Source organism: Hippichthys cyanospilos, chromosome 11, assembly GCF_059441005.1.
Source record: "Hippichthys cyanospilos isolate Australia breed blue-spotted pipefish chromosome 11, RoL_Hcya_1.0, whole genome shotgun sequence".
Lineage (NCBI taxonomy): Eukaryota > Metazoa > Chordata > Actinopteri > Syngnathiformes > Syngnathidae > Hippichthys > Hippichthys cyanospilos.
This window is the reverse complement of record NC_142379.1, coordinates 5,697,125-5,718,552: the sequence shown is the minus strand read 5'-3', so window position 1 is coordinate 5,718,552 and position 21,428 is coordinate 5,697,125. Positions and strand designations below refer to the sequence as shown.

Below are 21,428 nucleotides of genomic sequence, written 5' to 3'. Positions count from 1 at the left end.
GGCTCGGACATGCCGGCCTACTGCGGCGGCCGCGTGGACCTTTTCCGCCGCTGACCGCATCCTAATTTGCGCAGAAAGAATAAAACACGTCAGTTGTTTCTGAGGAGTAGTTTTTGGTGGGTTTGCTTTCATGTTGGGAACGTAGCCCCGTGTTTAGAAGCCGTAATCCATTCCTAGAACTCTAATTTGGGCTGTTTGATACCACCTCTTTTTCAGACCGATACCAGTAGCGCTTGAGGAGTCACCGCTACCAAGTACAAAGACCACGAATGTTTTCGATACGCAAAATTTCCAATGACAGATCATTTTTGAAAACCTATCCAGTATAACATTATAACACGCTTAAAATTGTACTTCAGTCATACCAGCCCTCTGACACAAAGTATAACTACAATGTGGCCAAGTTTGACACCCAAGGTCAACATCCAAAATCTCCAATATTAGCGCTCATAAACAAGCAATCCATTCCAGAAAATTCCAGTCCTGCTCTTCTATCCAACAGTCTGGATCTAACATGCAGATTTTAGGTTAGATGATTGCATTTTCTTATCCCTACTCCTGATTTCTTTTGTTTAAATAGTTTCGCTTGATACGGTCTCTTAACATTTCATAATTAATAAATAAAAGCATAACATTTCATAATAAATACATAAAAGCATCTATCATGTCACACTGGCTCTCGGTATCGGACAGTACTCTCGGCTGCAATAAAAATATCAAAAGTGAAAAGGTTAAATCGGGACACCCTTAATTAAGATTACAGCTCTAGATTGGATTCATTTATAAATGTTTGGGAAAACACACTCCAGAGGTACGTTAATAAACTTAAAATAAACGGAATAGTCGCCACTTCTCTGCTTTGAAGTCAAATCCAGCACAAACGTATTAGCCATGCTAGTTAACGCGTTATCTGCCTCGCAGATAAACTATCATAGCTGGCTGCATAAAATAAAATAATCAGAATGAGTGGCTCTTCTCCGCTTTGAAGTAACATCAGAGCAGACAAAGTGATGTTAGCCATGCTAAGCTAGCAATTTATCTTTGCCATGCTAGCTAGAATGTTAGCTGTCCCGGGAGGAAGTTTTATATCACAAATTCAAGACTAATTTTCTAGCGTATGGCAGTTTTCATTTTACGACGGGGGTCGGAGATGTGAGTGATGTTTTTGTAAATGTTTTGGACTCATAACCTCCTTTAGCATTTGCTTTTCGCAAGCATGTTTTGCATGTCTTACCGCTACCAAGGCGTAGTACCCGAAAAATTCCCTAAGGAGTCAGCTTCTTTGACAAAGGGAAAACCCAAACCCTCGCTTAAGTCAACTGGGTCAAACTTCCAGCTCACGCATGCTCTTAGGTATAGAAAATTGGTAGATATTAACTTTCTTTTAATTCTGTACGATCATGAGTGATGGCGATTCAACCTTAGCTGTATTGTTTCCGTAAAAAAAAATTGGATCTGTTTTCGAATTATGGCTTGAGGGGCGTTGTGGTTTCACTGTATTTTGGACTTGGTGCTCACAGTTATAATTAAATGTAGACTTTGGCTTGTTTTAGAACTTTGATTGTTGGCGGTTTATATAATTGTGTCTGCTCCCTGTCAATGGCCTCATTTATCATTACCACGTCTGCGTCTGTCAAGTCCGGTTTCCATGACTCGGTACAGTTCTTGTCAAAATTCGTTTCGATTTTTATTGTCAGGAGTCTTACAAGTTAGCTAATCAAAGTCAATAAGTTTACTAAATCATCAGTGGGACGATATGGCTGGACTACACTAGCTTTCAAATAATTTGGGTTGGTTGGAAAACAGGGAAACGGATTTTCTATGAATCGAATAATTGAGTAAAAATATTTTCAGCATAAATGTTTGACCAAACTTTATTTTTTCTCACCAGATCACTGTTGATTCATGAATTATTATTTGTGATTGCTTGGTTGTAACAAAAACAACAATTATAATATCTCATTAATCGGATTGATGTATTTAAGAACCTTTTTGAAAGTTGATTCAGGTCCTGGTTCAGTCATTGTTTTCCGAAATCAAAAGTCTCAATTTGATTAACACAAAGATAATCAGTCTGTTTTAAAGAAGCACAAAAACAACTGAATTAAATTAATTAAGTTAAAATAAATGCTTGTAAAGACAATTTGATTATTGAAACGTTGTCAAATTAATAATCGATTCACCTTTGATTAATTGATTCATTTTTTTCGGCGCTATTATTATTATTATTATTATTCCACCCTTGAAATGAGGTAACTCAAGAGTTTCTGATTGTGTTTTTTCTTTTTTAATATTCAGTCTTCACATGCGCCAGAGATCAATCACAACAGATGGGAAAGTTATCTCCGATTTGCTCTTAGCTATATTTGGTTTTTTAGATCGTAACTTTAAATGTGATGTCATAAGGTTTTATATCTGGATCGGATTGCCGTATCGAATGGGCTGCCGTCACTCTCAAAGAATTTCTGAAAGTTTTCCAATGCTTGCTCGTGTTTGAGAATTGATGTTACGAGTCTACCACGGTCACATCATAATTTTGTCGGTATTTTAACAGCCCACTATTCCAATTGTTTTTTTCTTTTTGGGGGTCGTTTGAAGCAAGCGGAGCCCACGTCGCGGTACCACCCGGGACCTGTTTTCCTCAGCCGAGGCCTAAAGGAGCACGCCGATTTTGACGATGGAACGGATAATCGTCTGAAATGATATTTTGTGCGTCAGTGTATCGTGCGACCTCCCGAGTGGTCACTAAGATGTGATGTGGGTGAACAGCGGGGAATTGTGCACTTTGGGATGTTACGCTCTATCAGCAAGATGAGTGTAAAGTCTGCCCGTGTGTGCTGATGTGGGCAGAGACTTTGCTGCATAGACAAAACCCGACCATGTATGAGGGCCCCCCCCTTCTCCCCTCCGCACACGTTTTAAACCGAGATGGCGGCCATAATTACTCGCACTCTTGGAATCCGATCAATCCTCTTTTCATGTGCAACGTGTTTATTTAGCTTAACAGCCAGAATAGTTTCAGCCAACGGGAATTTTGGTAACACACTGGGATGTTTGCTGGCCGTGGCAGACGGACTGGCTTGAATGGAGTGGCATGCGTTGAAAATGACCTCCTCAAGCACAACTGGAGCGGTGGAAAATCACTTTTTTTTCCCTCAGAAATTGAGCATTATCAATGAATTGATTTATTTTTTTTGTTTTTATAATAAAAGGAGTCCAGGCGATCAATCCCAAGTATGTTTAAATATACTGTGTGTGTGTGTGTGTGTGTGTGTGTGTGTCTGTGTGTGTCTGCGCGTGTGTGTGTGCATATATATATATATATATATATATATATATATATATATATTTTTTTTTTTTTTTTTAAATGGAGGGCTATAAGTGGCAGTTGGTTAAGGATTAATTCCTTCAATCACGCATAGTTTTATGTTTTTGTTTTTTAAGTTTTAACAATAATTTTTCAGTATTTAATCATGCTTCTCAATTTTTTTTTAAATGATTTAAGGATTTGATTATTTAAGTATTAAGGTTGTTGATTACCGTTGGTAACGAAGTGCTTTAAGTTTTTAGGTTATTGATTACTTAAGTAAGTAAACTTAATTTTTTTAGTACCAGACATTTTCACATCTTTAGTGACACACTTGGACATTTAAAAAAAAAAAAAAGTACCTGTAATTGAATGTTTGGACTGAATGAAAAATGAAAATGGAAAAAAAAAATGTCTCTGGCATTGAATGAGTTAATAATTTTGTATGGATGACGAGATTGACTAAATGTTAAATTCCTCTTTGCCGTTAACTTTTAAACTTTGGCAAATTGGATCCGCATGTTTGTTCAAATAGCGCACAGTCGGCTTGCTAGCTGTGGGCAAGCTCACATGCTTTACTTTGTTGTTTGCGCAGTGGGAATACTTGACAAATATGCGCATTTGTAAAAGAAGTATATACAGTACACTTGATATAATAAGCAGCTGATTAGTCTTGATTAGTTAAGCTGCTGATTGGTATGTTTTTTTGCATCCCAATGTTGTATTTCGAGGAGCAATACCATATTGGAAGTCTTAGGCAGGTTACAAGACATAACGATGATTCGAGCAAATTTGTTGTGCTGTGTCGTATGCGTGTCACCCGCTTTGGTCAACTTTCCATAGTTGATGTCATTTGTTCTTCTTTAGACTGCAAACTCACCGAGGTTGAGTTGCGTGCCCTGCTTCTTGCCACTAATTTTATACAATATGTTACATTCAGTTTTGACTTGATTGATGCTTGAGTCATAACACATTTCCCCCGTATATATTATATATAACTACATCTTTGGAGTCTGTGGTTACACAAAGAAATAAAGTGTACATACACTGGAACACTGCTAACAATTCATCGCCTTTAGCTCCTCCTGGTCAATTTCGGGCCTTCTTGTTCTGTCACATGGATGCTCAATATTTACACAAGATATTCACAGAGGGATTCGATATTTTTAAAATGCCGTCTTTGTGCTGAGTGGATACACTCAAAATACTTGTTGCTATTTATGTCCTCTTCAGTGGATTTCAACAGAAACGTGTCCATCATTATTTGTACATCACTATCTTGTCAGTGTGTGAATTTGGGGCGGTTTGGATCTGCCCGGATCACTCGCATCAAAGGCAGCTGAGCAAACAGCTACATTAAAAATTGCATGGAACGTGTGTAGTGATGTTCAGTACCACTTTTTTGAACGATTCCTCAACTTTTGAGTACTCATTGATACCAAGTACCGACACCACTAGTACTTTTAATATACCAAATCACCCCCCCCCCCCAAAAAAAAAACAAAAACAAGAAAATGCCATGAAATTGATTGCAATTTTCTATTCATCTTTTCTAGTTTGTGATCGTAAAATTGCCCCAAAAAAAGTGCCCGCTACTGGCACAGACACCTTGAAATAATGCCAACGTCCTACACAAAGTCCTTTGTGTCACAAAGTCCTGACACAAAGTATTGGAACTTGCCCATGCTTAAATGTGTTTTGTTTATTGGAGTTGAACCCAACCAGGCTGTGTAGACTTTACTACTCTGCCATAACTAAATATGATTGTGTCTAATAGAGTTGCAACGAATAATCGGCAATCTGTCGAGTATCAATTTCATGGACAAATCATTTTTGATTATTATTTAGTTTGATTTGAAATGTCAATTTGAAACGTCCTCTTTGCTGTAACCGAATGAACGGAGGTGTGTATGTGTGTGTGTGTGTGTGTGTGTGTGTGTGTGTGTGTGTGTATATATATATATATATATATATATATATATATATATATATATATATATATATATGAATTGAGAAAATTATCTTTCAGATTGGGCCAGTGCATCCAAGCCTGATGGAAAGAGTGAGTGAAAGACAGTTTAATGTCAAAAAATATATCAACGTCAATCACGCCCCCAAAAATCTGAAGCCGTTCACGCCCTGGTTATAAACCTTTGAAGTTGGTTTCTCTCAACCGTCCGAGCTTAGACAACCGTAGCCCATTTTTACCAGTAGTACAACATCCATATTTTTTGACAATGACTGTAACTTGATTAAAATTTATCATGGCCCTTTTTTTTTTCTTATCAAGCGTACAAGCTCCTGCTCACGCTCGAATTGACTAACACACAGAGCAGCTGCTCCATGGCCACGGGCAGACAGGCTGCTACATCAACTGCTCCATGGGCAACGAGAGCACGAATTGAGCTTTTTCATTTTTTGTTCTCATTTTTTTTTTTTTTCGTCCCATGCTGCTGCCGCATTAACCGCTAAAGGAACGCTTGACCAACTTCCGTTATTGTGTTTTTCTTTTTCTCCGTGGTTTGTGGATAAAACAAGATCACGTCTACTCTGGGAATTTGACTTAATGCTGACGGAGGGGGAAAAAAAGCTTCTAATTAGTACTTGATCACACAATTTCTTTCGTGTTATCGTGGGAGGTGGGCAATGTGTGCGCGAGTGTGTTTTGGGACCTTGTCAGCAGACGGAGCCACGAGGGCCCCTGTGGTAATGTGTGTATTAAATGATTAGTGTGTTAGTTAGCATAACGGCCCTTCAGCAGCGTTTAATCACTCTCAGGGGTGGGCGGCCTCACAGGACGCGGAGGAAAGCGTGGAGGAGGGGGAAGAGGAGAATTTTAACGGAGCGCTGCCGTTCGGATGATGAGTGTGGAGAGGGAGGGGGAGAAAAAAAAAACGTGACAGAGGGCAAGAATCCAACAGCAACACGATCCGAGCGCGGCGAGATACGATCTTTATAAGGCCTTCAACGTCTTGTTAATGTCGGCTCTTGGCTCATCATCTTCTGGAACCGGCGGCCATAAATAACTCTTAATAACAATGCGGAATGGATCAAGACGGCTCGATGGCACGCGCTTATTGTGCCGAAATGCGCCGCCGCGATTGTCGGGCGGGGCCTTCCGGCGGCCGGCGGTCGATAATTGCTGTGAAAAGCGCACGCCGGAGTCGCGGCCTTTTGCCAAGGCTCGCACAGTGGCGAGTGATGATTGCGCCGGTTAACTCACTAGGCGGGGTTTCCCCTCCTGGCGGAACATGCATATTGTGGTTCTGTTCTCGGCTACGGCAGCATGTTCTGGGAACGCGATATCGCCAAGCATATTTCTTCTATTAAAATGAAGAGCGTCCATCTCCACGAATTGCTTTAATTAAGGGTATCCTGATCCAACAATTGCATCGGATATTGGCCTGATGTTGGATAGTCGATATTAGCGCCACATTTTCGAATCACTTCTAATATTTAATACACCAAATTAGCGGTTCTCAGGGTGGGGTCTGAGGAGCCCCGGAGGTCCGTGGCCTGACTGCAACGAGTCAAATCAAAGTGCTTGGCAATATACTTGTTGTCAAATTGAATATGTTTTTGATTTAAAAGAGCATGTTTGGCTTAAATGATTTTGTTTTGTTTCTGCAAACATCTGCAATGGGGGTCCTTGGAAACTTGTTGTACAAATACCAGGCTTTTGACCAATATGTTGTTTTTTTTTTTTTTGCAAGGAACAGCAATTACTCCCGTGTCGCTTTGACCCGCGGCGTATTTAATCACACAAATATCTGCAATCCAAATTCATTATTTCATTTTAACCAGTGTTCTGTTCATTTTTTTAAGAACAGTAATAATGTCTCTGGGTCAATATGACCCAGAGGTGAGTTTGATCGTCTGAAAAGTGTCAAACTTTTTTCTTTTTCATGGTTGGAAACTCACTTAGTAACAAAGTAATAATTTGAAGTTAAATTTGATGTTACATTTTCCACAATAGTAATAACATCCAGGGTCATTTTGACCCAGGGTGATGTGTAATTAACCAAAAGTTTAAAAACCTTGTGTTTGTGTGTAACCCTACCAACTAACAAATCTAGTGATTCTTTTTCACTCCTCCGCAAAAATATCCCTGGGTCATTTTGACCCGGGCTTTGCTTATTCATCAAATTACAGTTCAAAAAGCATTTCAGCCAAAATGAATTGACAAAAACCTGAACGAATGCTTTGCTAACCAGAAGTCCCGCATCAAAAAACTACATTCAACATTCCCTTTCAAACGGGTCAGTTTGACCCTGAACGCAACAGGAGGGTTCAAACGAACAAGATGAGGGCGAGCTAACAATTTTTCCTTTGTAAACCATTGATCAAATACGATGTCAACCCTCGCCTCTTCTGCCTAGATTCAGCCCTTTTCAGGCGCTCTTATGTCAAGTGCTTTGCGTTTGTGTTGCAGAAAGAACTCGATGCCACCGCCACACAGCTCGCCAACAGACAGGACGAGAGCGAACAGTCCAGGAAGAAGCTCATCGACCTTAGCCGCGAGTTCAAGAAGAACACACCAGAGGTGAGCTGCCGCCTGCCCGCGTAGCCTTCGCCGGTCGTCGGTTGCTCCTCGGTAAACGCGGCGGTGATTATTTACAGAGAAAGCGCGGCATAGGAGGAGCGCAGAGATGTGGGCTTGGCTCCCAAAAATAGGCTCTCCATTAGTTTCCCTGAAATCCTAAAGAGACAAAACAGAAAAGCCCTCAGGGGTTTGTATTATCTGACCTAGTTTTTTTCTGCGTGCAGAAAGTGTGGTCCGTGAGTGTGTTTGTGTGTGTGTGTGACCGCAAGAGCGGGAGAGAGGCAGAGAGTGTGACAACGCTACTAAGCGGGATCAGGGGGGAATTCGGTCCTTTTCCTGTGTTCCCATCCCTCCTCCTGGGAATATTTGTTTCATCTCTGTTACCCGGGCAACGCGGTTTTTTGAAGCACACACGCGAAAACAAAGTATTGTTGTGTTATTATTGGTAATGTCACCATGGTGAATTATTGATGGTCCAATGAATTATGTATGAACGCGGTAGACGGCGGGTAGAAAATTGTCAACTCTCGACGGAGTTGATCGCAGGCCTATTATGGTTAACACAGGGCGAAGATTGCCGCTATTGACTTTAGCTCGGAGCACACCCGCTTTTGGCAGATGATCCTCAAGAGGAAACGGCAGCGGAGCTCCCAAAGTTGTACAATCGTCTCTTCTGTGACAGTGCAATTCTAGATCTGTTTACATTTCAGTCCAACATTTTCCATCGACTCATTCAACCTCAATTCGTGCGTATTTACAGAATCCGGAATTCAATCCCAGGTTCCTGTTTATGGTATTTTTTTCATTTATTAAAAAATCAAAGAATGGATGGATAGCTTTAAGGTATTTAGGCGAAACCTGGCCTTATTTCATTAAAATAGGATGCTTTTTTTTTTCCATTGTAAAGCAGATATACAACAAAATTAAGTTATCGGTACTCACGATGGAAGCCGTAATGGCTCCTCTCTTACTGCGATTTTATGATCACGAACAAGAAATTACTAATTACAAGAATATAAAATTGTAATTAATCTCGTGAAATTTAAGGAGAAATAAGTGTTCTATATATAATATTTAAAATGATCTGTCGTTGTTTTGAGGGGGGATGTTTGTGTCTAAAAAGTGGGATCGGTGACTACTTGTTCTGACTACTTAAAAAGAGTGGTATCAAACCCGATCCCTGTATCATACATATTATGTCAACAACCCTAAAATGTCCATTTTTTTTTACTATTTCTCTCTTAAAGGTCGAAATATTTTAAAGCTTTCAAACGTTCTGCCTGTAATTCCTGTCGTTATTTTTGTAAATGTCAAAAGGAAACTTTTTCAGCTGTTTTCAGCAGTGCAACACATTTTGCCACTTACTGTCGACTTAAAATGACATCACCTTCGCTCAAGGCTCAGGTAACAACCAATCACGGCTCACATTCTGGTCACGTGACGCTCACAAGCTGAGCTGTGATGCATCGTTACCGAAGCCTTCAAATCATGTGATTTAAGTTTAATTTTTTGTGTTTTTAAAATTCAGTGCACATGGGCGATAATTTAGTTTAATTAGAGACGATATAATAACTTTTTACAGCGGAAAGTAAGTGGACTGTATCTCTTTAAGGCATTGACGACTACAGGCGTCAAAGATCCATTTTATTGGGCTCCACTGACAACCATACAAGCCCTCCATTTTAACAATGACGGCTGTGAAAATACGTATTTTGCTCATATAATGTTTTCAATTTATCGAACAATTGATCGGTTATGTGAATTTTACTCATCTGGCTCAAAAGACATAAACAAACAAAAAAAAAATCAAGGTATTTGCTATTTGGACCTTTTCCTGTGCCAGTTCCGCTCAAGCCTACCTATTCATCTCCAGTGTCATTTTTTGTTTTTTTTTTAAATGTAACAGTTGCAGGAGGAAATGAGGCACACGTGCTCAGGGAAGGAGGAAGTGTTACAAACGCACACTGAACACACACATACACACAGACACACGGAGGCAGATAACCAGGCAAAGACATTCATCACTGTTACAAGGCTGTGATTTAGGAAGGCTCCTCTGGCGTCTGCGTGGCCCCTGGCATCTCCCTGGTATGCGGAGGAGGAATCTGAACCCAGCCAGTCTAGCGACAGGATTCATTACAGGGCTGTAACGCCACTAAAGAAGGAGCCTACGAGCATTCATGTGGTCTTTACCAAAAAGGCTGCTTCGTAAAGTTTCATGACGCGGCCTGATTAAAAACGCCCTGATTGTGTGAGTGTGTGTGTGTGTGTGTGTGTGGCCCGTCCTATAGAGCGAGCCCGTCAGCTCTTTATGGTCCGCAGCAGTCAGCGCAGATCACAGTCACATCAGATCAGACTGCATTAGGCTGAGCGGGAGTCCGTCTCTGATCCATAATTCAGCAAGCAAGAGCCCACGTCGACCGCGTCTCGTCTGCCGGAGCCGTACTCGCCGTGAACCGCGCGCGCGCGCACGCGGCGGCTTTTGTAACATTTTAAAAGTAGCAGAAAAAAAGCGTCTGTAAAAAAAAACAATGTTTTCATTATTCATTGCGACTGACACACTGATTTTTCTGTGTGTGCGCGCGATCTGAATTATTCATTCTCTTCTTAATTTTCCTTTTTGAGTTCATCAAGGCTCCCCGAGCAGGCTTTTCCAAAGGCCGGGGTGGCGACGCTTGTAAAATGCCCCAAAGATTGCTAGCCAGAGGCGGCGGTAGTAAAGCAACCCCGTGTGTTCTTGTGTGTGCACGTGCGCACGCGTTTGTGTTTAGCTGCGGGGCAGACAGACAGCGAATGGGAGTTCCATATTCCCCGGAGGCTTCCTCGGGCTGGCCTGTCTGCTGTCTGCCGGCAGCTCACACACCAGCCATCCATCTCCTCCTCCTCCTCCTCTTGCCTACACACACACACACACACACACACACAAATTGACCATGCTGTGTGTGTGTGTGTGTGTGCATTGTTATGTTATATGGTCATAAATCTTTGAAAGTGGAGGGGGCCAGTGGGGAAACGCGCTGGAGAGATGACCAAACGGGTTCAAAGCAGGCAAAAAAATGGGAAAACTTGTCTGGAAACGCTTCCTTTATTAAGTGTTTGTTTTGAAATCTGCTATTATTACATCTCATCGTTAATAATTCCGACGTTCTTTTATGCAAAGAACGAGGGGGTTCACCAGAAGTTTATTTGAACAAAGTTGGTGTTTACAGCACTGCGACGAGGCCGGATTGCCTTATCCGGATGTTTCTAGGTTTACCGCAGAGATGTCAAAAGTCATAGATTAATCGACAAGCGATCAATGACCAAGTAATCCATTTTAACGAGCGCAAAATTCGCAGCGGTGTCAAATTCGTTTCAGCTTGCAGGGAGGAAAATCCGAACCAATAAAATCATGGTTTATATTTATCCATCCATCTTCTAGAGCCGCTTATCCCCACAGGGGTCGCAGGCATGCTGGCGCCTATCTCAGCTGGCTTGGGGCAGTTGGCGGGGGGCACCCCGAATTGGTTGCCAGCCAATCGCAGGGCACACAGAGACCAACATAGTATGTCTAATAAGTATGTTTTTGGAGTGTGGGAGGAAGCCTGAGTATCCGAAGAGAACCCACACGGGCTCGGGGAGAACATGCAAACTCCACACAGGAAGGCCGGACTGATTATTATTGTGTTATACCGAGGTAAGATATTTGCAAATATTAGCTTTTACAATGGATCAATACTTTTAGCCTATTTTCTGAAAAGTTACAATAATGAAAAAAAATCATATAATTTCTGCAGTGTCGTGTTTTTGAGTAAAGGAATTGAAATGAAAACACTTTATCAGATTAATTGATTAATGAACAAAATCTGAACAGATGAATTGATTTTTAAAATAATGAATTGCACCTAAGGCTGGGCTATATGACCCAGAATTTAATTAAGATTTTTTTTTTCTCCCCATTCTGGACAATTTGAATTAAAATAGTAATCCCAACACTTATTATTTAAAAATAAATTATGTTCAGACTACAGTATTATAAAGTTTAATCGTCTGCTTAACATTCCCGAGCTTGCACAAAAAATGTAAAAGCATTTCATAGCTTTTGCACGACTTTAAATCCCACAATTAAGTATTGGTTAACTATTGTAAATGTGTCTCAAAAACCACCAGCATCCTTCATTTCATTTTGCTTATCCCCAAAATATCAATTTTTAAAAGTTGCTCCTCAATAATACATAATAGTAGTCGGTTAATAAATACTCATCTTGCTGTTAAAAAAATAATAAAGGTATTGTTGCTTAAATGCGAACCATAATTTTACCCAATCAATCAACGGAATAATAGATTCCAAAAATATGTGCGAGCGACAGGCCTAGTTTATCGCACGCCCTTAAAGTTTGTTTCAAGTTGCAAGTCAGTGAAAGCAAAGTGAATGAACGGCGGATTCAGAAATGGGAAATTAGAATCTAATCAGAATCTATTGCAAATGAGAGGAGACGCTCCGCTCTGCTGTGTGTGTGGGTGTTTGTTTTGTGTCTGCTTATCTTGTGTGTGTTTGAAAGGGGAGGCGGCGGGTGGGGGCTGGGGGGGGGGGGGTGAAGGTCATTATCCCTGGCAGGGGAATATTGAATTGGTCCAGACAAACAGCCACGGTGACCCCTGATGAGGTAACAATAGAGGCGGGTCAGCGAGGTCGCGACCCGCCCTCAGCCTGTCTGGACCGACCTGGGATGGGGCCAGACGCCGTTCCCGGGTCAGTTTGGGCTACGCCGTCTCGTCGGCGCTTTTAGGCCGAGGTTTCCAGTCTGCGAGGCTCACATCTGTCGCCCCACTTCACATCTTCATTAGGCACTATTTTTTTTTGTTGAACAAACGTGTGTGTGTGTATTTTGCGAGTGTGCAAATCAAATGTTCCTGAACAAAATGTCCTATTCTGCTACGCTTTTTACCGTACGCTCCAGTTCAGTCTGTCAGGATGTAGGCTCAGCTAACAGCGCGCTGATTTGCATGTTCCCCTGATACATAGTCCACTGGCTATCTAATCGGAAACCGCTGACTCGCACTGGAAAGTCATGCAATGGGACTCGTACGGAGAAATAAAAAAAAATACATATATATCCAAATGGGTGCGCGGAGACTATTTGCATTAAGTGTAAGGCCTACTTTGCGGCTTATGTTGGCGCCTCGCACGCACTCGCGGCCCCTCTGGGTGGCCCAGGTGGTGCTGCACCTGCTCTTGTGAGAAGCTCGGTCCACCAGGGCACCCCGGGGTGCAAACCTGGTCTCATGCTCATCTCTCACACGCGCGCCGCTCGTTCACTATCGGTCGTGGGGAGGGGGATTTTCTAAGACGGTCTAATTTGATCGCTGCAGTGGAACCTCCCATTGCACTTTGTCGTTTGTGGATTGGGAAAATATCACTGCAATTCCCCACCTTTGAATAAAACGCACCCCTAATTTTTGGGTCAAATTCTGGTATTTACTATGTTACCGTGTAGTAGACGCACCAAAACTTTGGCAGCAATGTAAAAACTCCTAAACGCTTCATATTTTCTTGTGTACGTATCCGTAAGTTCTATATTTGTTGCGTGTTAAATGCGTTTGAGATTTCCCACAGTGTATGCGGTCAGTGAACGCCTCACCGGTGTAGCGTTGAATACGCTCAAAGCTGTGGTTTTTGCTTTTCCTCGCGATGCAGCGCAAGGTCAACTTACCATGAATACCCGAAGTTGTGCAGCATCAACGTTTCATCAAGTTTATGATTGTTGTATATACGCGCACATGGTGGAACTTTGGCAATGTGATTCAGTCGTCAAGCTGGCTTTTTATTGTACTATTAGGCAACTATTTTATATTTTTGTTGTGTTGATATATCACTATGACAGATTGCATGACATTTTTAGAGACGTAGCTTAGTCTGATCCATGCAAATTTATATATATATATATATATATATATATATATATATATATATATATATATATATATATATATACACACACACTCACATACACATTTTTGGTTCTCGCTTGTATGGATTTTGTGTGACTAGTTATTCTAATTTCATAGAAGCTAACCTACTACCATCCTTCATTTTTCAGGACTTTAGGAAACAAGTCGCCCCTTTGCTCAAGAGCTTCCAAGGAGAGGTGAGTGCTCCCCATTCTTCTTGTGATCAGCATGCTTTACTGACCGCAGCCTTTACCCGGCGCCATTTTAACAGCCACTCGCTTAGTCTTCCCTTTACTTCTTTCTCCCTCATTCCTCCTCTTCTTTCTCTCGCCACTATCTCATTTCCCCTCCCACTTTTTTTTCTCTCCCCCTCCTCTTGATTTTCCTGTCCTATTCATGAAGTCCCGTAGCCCGAGGGTGTGTTTAAATTGCATCCTGCAACAACGCACGAAAAAAAGGAATCACAAAACCCCGACTTGAGCCTGTCGCAACTCAATGAATGCCGTTTCCTCTGAATTTGTTTTTTTCGACATGTCTGACTGGGATATTTATTTATTTGTTTATTGTTGATGGGGTGAATCACAGGCCATTGCTCTTCATTATAACATTCATTCACCCCCCTCCTCCATACATTTGCATGTACCTTGACCTATAAGAGGCGAATGTGTGTGTGAGTGTGCGTGCTTATATCACACTCCCATACTTGCAATCCTCCTCCATCATTTTGGCCTATTTCCATGCTGACTCCTCCTCTCAGCATTCCCAGTTCACTCCCATATGTGAGAGAGGCTAAGAGTGGAAGCGGCTGTTTTGGACTCGGGCATTATTTGGGGCTGGAGTGGGTGGACACACACACACACACACACACACACAGGCGCTCGCAATCTCTGTACACACAATCCAAATCATGCCAATAGATAGTGACAGAGCTGCTGTGCTACTGGCCATAGAATATTACAGTTTAACACTGGGTTACTTTCCATATTCTTTTGTTGGTTGGGGCAGCCACCACAGCCAGCGGTTGTGTTGAGAGAGAAAAAAAAAAAGTGCTATAGCGAGATTAAAAGTTCGGGCACACCAAGTAAGAATTTGTGTTAATGTTCTTAACAAAGTCAAAGAAAGATGGAAAAAAAAATTCAAAAGGCATCCACACAGATGAGACTTCTTGTAATTACACTTTACACAATCAGGATTTTTGTTGTTAAACGAGCTTATAGCACCAAGTAAATACTGCAAATAAGAAATTACTGTTGTCTTTAAGCCCAAAACCAAAATACCAAAGCAATATCAGATGCCAATATTATTTGTTCAAAATAATTAAGAAACGGTGGTCATCAGGACCAGTGGAAATTAAAGCAAGAACTGCAAGACAAAAATATGGCGGACACAAAAACAGTATTCACGCAAGAGCTATCAGAAGAAAACCTCACCATAAAAATCAGCATTTGAAGTATTAAAAAAAAAAAAAACAGATGGACAAGGCCGGTGCATTTTGGAATTAAGTTCTATGATAAATCAGAACATTTCGGCCGGAATGAACAAAGTTACGTTTGGGGAAGAAAGAGTACAGAAGTGAAATAAAAGAACCTCTGTCCGACTGCTAAGCATGGTTGTATTATAGCCCGTGGCACAGGAAACATTTCATTTGTAGAACAAATATGGATTCAAATTGAATTTAGCAAATTTTCAATGCTAACTTGACGTAACCTGTGAAAATGCTAACGGTACAGAGAGGATGGCTTCTACCAATGGATCCCAAACACACCTCAAAAATCAGATAACACCGTGGCGTAAAATGTTTTTTTGGCACGGCTTTCGCAATCTCAGGACGTAAACAAGAAGTGAAAAACATTTTGTTACAAAAAAAGTTTACAAACTGTCCAGAAGGGCAGTACAAGATAATAACTCTTACATGGTTAGAAAATCGCCCCAAACTAATTTTATGGACTATATAAGTAATGTGATTCCTTTTAGAGATTTTTTTTCCCCCCATTTCTCCTTGGCTTCGTTATGCACATGAATACAAATTCGAACCAAACTTTTTGCATAATTCAAAATGGCCGCAGCATGTTCTGCTGATGATCCGCACTCTATTTCGAGCGTCGAAACTGCAGCGAAGTAATTGGGGTTTTGTCAGCTGTTTCCACCGCTCTGGCGGCGACACACCTCAGCGTGCACAGCTCAACCAAACGAGGCCGCGCGGTGGGTGGTCGGCCGGCCGAGGAGACATTATCGTGTGATTATTGAGATAATACAGTACACCCGCGCCAGTCGAGGAGCGGCCCATCAATCAGTCGACTATTCTGCTTGGGCCGGCGTGCCGCGACATGAGCCGCGCCGGGAGTGTGTAATTTTTAGCCCGTGCTTTGTTTGCTTTCCCCGCCTGGAGCCTTTTGATCGAGGACAAGACAGCGCCACGTCTTGGTTGCCCGTCCTCCGGCAACCGTCTGGATGTCGGTTCCAGACAGAACTTTGAAGTTTGGTGCGCTTTGTCATTGGAAGGTGGATGCCTGCAGGTTGTAATTATTACCAATAAACGGTACAGTTTCCACAAGGCCTCACTTTGGCGTGTGTGTGTGTGTACGTGAGTTTGTGTGCGTATGTTGCATGCTCAGTGTTCCTTGTTGGTCCATCGATCAGATAAGCTTTTCCATTATCCAAGGCTTCAGTCTCTGCTTCCCATAGCCTCCCCTTATCAGACTCCAGTGGGGCCCACACACACTTATACACACACAACACACCCCACGCACACAACGCACCCCACCCCCTCATTCACAGACACACCAAGCACTCAGGTGGGCCTGATGCCCTTCACACAGGGATACGGGAGTGAGGTAGTGCTGAGTGACGGTCGCCCAAGGGCGCTGACGTACGTACGGATGTGTGCTCGGTAGGGCTGAAAGGTTTTACAGACAAAAAAACTTACAAACATGACATCACACCAGCAAAACATTAAAAGCTGTCGCTATAATGCATAGGTGTCGAACTCCAGTCCTCGAGGGCCGGCATCCTGCATGTTCTCCAGTTTTCTTTCCCCAACACACCTGATTCAAATGATTAGCTCATTAGCAGGCTCTGCGAGAGCTTCAAAACGATCCCAATCATTTGAATCAGGTGTTTTTGAGGGAAAAGATTTGAAAACATGTAGGATACCGGCCCTCGAGGACTGGAGTTCGACATCTGTGTAATGTAATGCAGGGACACTAAAAACTTTCTGTGTGAGAGGAAGTCCCTTTTACTTTTTTTTTTTTTTTTAAATAGTTCAGATCAGGCAAGACATACTGTACTACTTGCCTTCATGTGTAAATTTGCTCTGGAAAGGCACCCCAAGTCAGCAATCGCTATTTACTTTGAACCGCCAAATCAATTGCCGCTGCTGGATATACAGTAACGTATAGCGTTGCTATCTTTTTTCCACCATGTTTCGAACCCTGTGATTTTGCTGTGATGCGGTTTATTTTCCAAATTTGACCGTTCAAGCCGTCAATACGTTCACCCAGTCTCGTCACATCTGACCACTAAAAATTGCCGAATACATCGCAGTGAACCAATGAAACTGTCCGAGTCCACTTTCCTCCTGAATATTTATCAATCTGCTTCAATCACGCGAGACAACAAAAATAAGCATTTTTATATATAGTTATATTAGCTTGTGTTTCCAAGGCTCAATCGAGCTTAGCGCCTAGGATTGCCTGGGGAGTATGGGTGACTATGTGATGTAAACATGCCGATTTTCGGAAGCGGTTTAGAAACGCTTAGTGTTTGTCGCATGTTGCTGATGGGTCAGCTTCGGCAGCTCTGACGATCTTGAAATCGCGTAGTTTGAGCCCGCTATTCAAAACGATTAACCGTTCAACCCTTGCGCCCGTCTCAGGAATTCCTTTTTTGCAATTGCAAGCATGTTCCCCCATGCCGGCGCGCTATCATTTGTGTCACTTCATTTGTTTTGAGCCTGCGTGCAGGCGGGTATGGGGGCAGGGGAGGATGTTGGAGCAGATGTGATCGGGATTGGTGGAGCGCACTGCACTTTGGGAACCGCAAGGGTTGTATTTGCAAATCCTGGGTGGTCTCCTAATGGCTCTGGTCCTGCAGTTAACCTGCCTCTAACTGTAGGGTGTGTCCTACATTAAACGTCTATTTCCTGCCTCCCATGTCGGGCTATATAAAGCTGCCGTACCACTGACCTTGGCCCCGTCATTGTACAGTCATGCAGCTGTCTTCCTTCACCGCCTCTGCAAGATAATATATGTGTATCAGTTTGTGAGCGTGCATGTTTTTACCCCCCTTTCCCACCGCTCAACAACCGCCATTGTACGTAAAGCAGCATAAACTATTCAAATATAACCGATGGCCCTGGCGCAATGGTACGGGGCTCCCGAAGTTCCCGGCAAGGCTACCAGTGCAAATTTCATGACTAAAAGCGATGAAACGGACACAATTCGCGTTTTAGGTGTTTAATAGGGCTGTGCATATCTCAAGAGAATTTGATGCGGGTTCGATATGTTCCGTTTTGTCGTAACAGTTCAAGGTCGGTTCAGATTGAAAGTGGAACGACTCTGTTATGCTGTTAAATAATAAAGTCGTTTTTGTTACACCCCTAAACGCCCAAAGTATATTATATATATATTTGTGTGTGTGTGTGTGTGTGTGTTTGGTATAGCGAGGATTCACCAACTTGAGCACAAGTAGCCACTCATGTGACATCACACAAATTTAGAACTTTTATGTAACATAAGAGGTGTTTTTTTTCCTGTTTTGTTTTTTTTAAACATTGCTGGAACTGTTCAACAGTCCACTGTAAATGCAAGAGCTGTGTGAAATCAGCTGAGTATAATAATTCCGAGTTTTGATTGTCACATTGGCAGAGAGGCGGTTCGCTTCACGGAAGCTCGAAAACCGCAATAACGACTTACAGGTATTAGGTATTGAATGACTCAATCTTATCTTGGCGTCAATCAAAACAGGCACGGAAACGTTGTTGTGTTTTTGCGTAGCTAATGTTAAGACCAAGGAGTGGACAGAGTAACTGTTCCCGAGCGCAGTGTGTCGAACAGGTTTGATTGTGGTGTGTGAGCAGTATTAGTCCCCAGCATCCGTAATCTCCCATTAGTGGCCGCTCAATAGACCATCCCAATCACTCCCATCATGTCACACCATGAGGGCAAAGTACACAAGGCCGCGTGATATGAGAATTATAGCGGCAGGATCGCGTTTGTGTGCGAGCGTGCATGCGTTTTTGAGACACGTCAGACCTGTCCATCCGGAGCTTATGAGCGAAACATGAGAAGCATGCGGGAAAGATTGATAGCTGAAAAAAAAAATGGACGAGAACATGGAAGTGACAAGAGGGAGAATTGGAAAGAGAGAAATAATGGAGGGGGGAAGAGGGAGGGCTGCTGGCACCAGCCGACCGAGGGCCAGATGTTTTGCGGCTAAAAAAACTCGAGATGAATCAAAGCCATGTGAAGAGATTTATTAGGTTCCCATAGGAGCGCAGGCAGAATTACATGTATCCCACTTTGTTTACAGTGGCGAGAACCTCTAAACCACCCATCAGCAACACTACTGCTTTGGCTGGGAATATGAAGACTTAATATTTGGACTTACATAGGCTTTTGTCTTTATTCCTCTTTTTGTTTTTTTTTTCTTTCCCCTGCAAATGTGCTGCCGGAGCTGGAAGAGAACCACATGCCTGTTTAGTCTGAGTTGCGTGAAGCACAGTAGTCAGCTGTAGCGCTGCCCAATACAGTAGCAACATCTGAATGTCTTTATTTGGCATCTGTTTCCCTCCATTTTTTTTTTTTTTACTCAACTTCAGATGTGTTGCCGGCCTACTGGGCCGCCTCCTCTTATCGAAGCGTGACAGTGAGTCTATCGCCGTTTCGCCATTGACAAGCGTATTAAACGACCCCTGTACGATATCAAAATTAATCCCTTATGGATCCATCCTAATGCCGTCCCATTTCGATTAATATCGGGGATGGGATGCATGCCGCGTCCTCTCGTGTTAATGGCTGCGTCGGTAATGGATCCTCGCTGTATTGCCGCTAAGAGCCGACTGAATAATCTGCCCCTGCTGTGGCTGGAAAGAATGAGCCAGCTGTTTAATGATGTCAGCGTGCTGGAGGGGATACGACCGCACTCGCGCTCGCTCGCTCAGGACGGACACAGCGACACGAGTACACGGCAAACGGAACCTGTCCGTCGCCGCCTGAACAGCTGAGCTGACTACACGGGAAGGAAAGGCGACAACAACAACTTTGGTTACACGCAACATACCAACAAACTGTTTCTGAAGCCGCTGAGCATTACAGTTTTGTCTGTTTTGGTAGCCATGGTGCCTTTAGGGACTGTGAACCTTAATCTGGCGCGTTTCGGATGCGTGATAGTGATTCTACAAACACTACCGACATCAATCAACCCTATTTCAGTTGTACATGACGTTTTGTGTTAGCGAGTTAGCGTCCATTTTGCGTAGCCAAAGCTCAAAATTATGAGCAAAATGGTGGCACATGCAACCTTGTTTTTTCAGGGTGCGCGAATTAACTTCTCATTCGGGCCCTTTGTTCTGGTGTTGTTTTGAACGGTTCGGTAGAAAGTCCACTTGTGTTCAGCTTCCGTTTTGTGTAGCCAAAGATCAATATTGCGACCAAAATGGTGACCGTTATTTTTCAGGGTATGCGAGTGAAAATTTCATTTATTGTTTTGAACAATTTGTTTGAAACTATTTGTATTTAACTAAGATTTTTTTTTCTAGTCAGGTCTTGAAATTGTGACCAAACTAGTCAAATTTTTCTTGGCATGTGTTTATAAGCGTCACATTTGCACTAGTTTTTGTTTTTGGCCCCGTATTATAATGTATAATAATTGGATTAAAAGCCCATTCATTTGTGTTCACCTGCAATTTTGGGGGGTCAACTCAAAACTGACGCCCAAATGGTCGCACATGCAACTATTTGACCTCTGAATAGGATTTTTATTTGGTTTATTATCCATAGTTATTGTATGTGCATCCACAGACTGCTCTGGACTGCACATGGAACTCAGATACCGCACGCTTGCTCCATTTATAACATTCTAAATTCCAGGGTTCATGTTGGCACGTGTTCCAAGCATGTGCAGTACTCCATGCATTCCCATCGATAATCCAATGGACCATACGAATGGCAGCGCAGTAAGCATTTCTCATGGAAAATGACAAATCAGTTTCCACGGTCAACATATTTCAAGCTATTGCGATTGGAAGAAAAAAAAATCTTGTGTTTTACCATTTTAACACATACAAGTGCAGGTTGCAGGCGGACAAGTTTACTTCCTTGCACTGGCTGGCCAGCTGCTCTCGTTACAAAACTCCTGTCATGGGGATCAAAAAATTATTGATCCTCCTAGTAGTATTTATGGTGCTTTATTTTACTCATTGTTAGCTGCATTTTATGTTTTCACAACCGCAGTTTCATTCTGTTTTTGCCCTTCGATGACAAAGCCTTTCTATTTCCTTCTATTTATGTTCAGTTTTTATGTTATAGCTCTGGTTATGTTTTTAGGGTGATCTATAAATAAAATTAAGAGTTGAGTGTCTCCAATATCAAGCCGGACAAGTCTAAGTGGACACGGGCCTGTAAACGGCTTGTTAAATCAGATATGGAT

The 21,428-nt window shown here is 42.3% G+C and overlaps 1 protein-coding gene across 2 annotated transcripts in view; it reads left to right on the top strand.

The window, feature by feature from the left end:
- cux1a (cut-like homeobox 1a) overlaps nt 1-21,428 on the top strand; it is an 89,515-nt gene that overhangs the window by 23,393 nt on the left and 44,694 nt on the right. For both annotated transcript variants that reach the window (XM_088426860.1, XM_088426859.1), the window contains exons 2-3: nt 7,740-7,850; nt 13,931-13,978. In XM_088426860.1, coding sequence (XP_088282986.1) covers nt 7,740-7,850; nt 13,931-13,978 — 159 coding nt within the window. The remainder of the gene's footprint in view (nt 1-7,739; nt 7,851-13,930; nt 13,979-21,428) is intronic.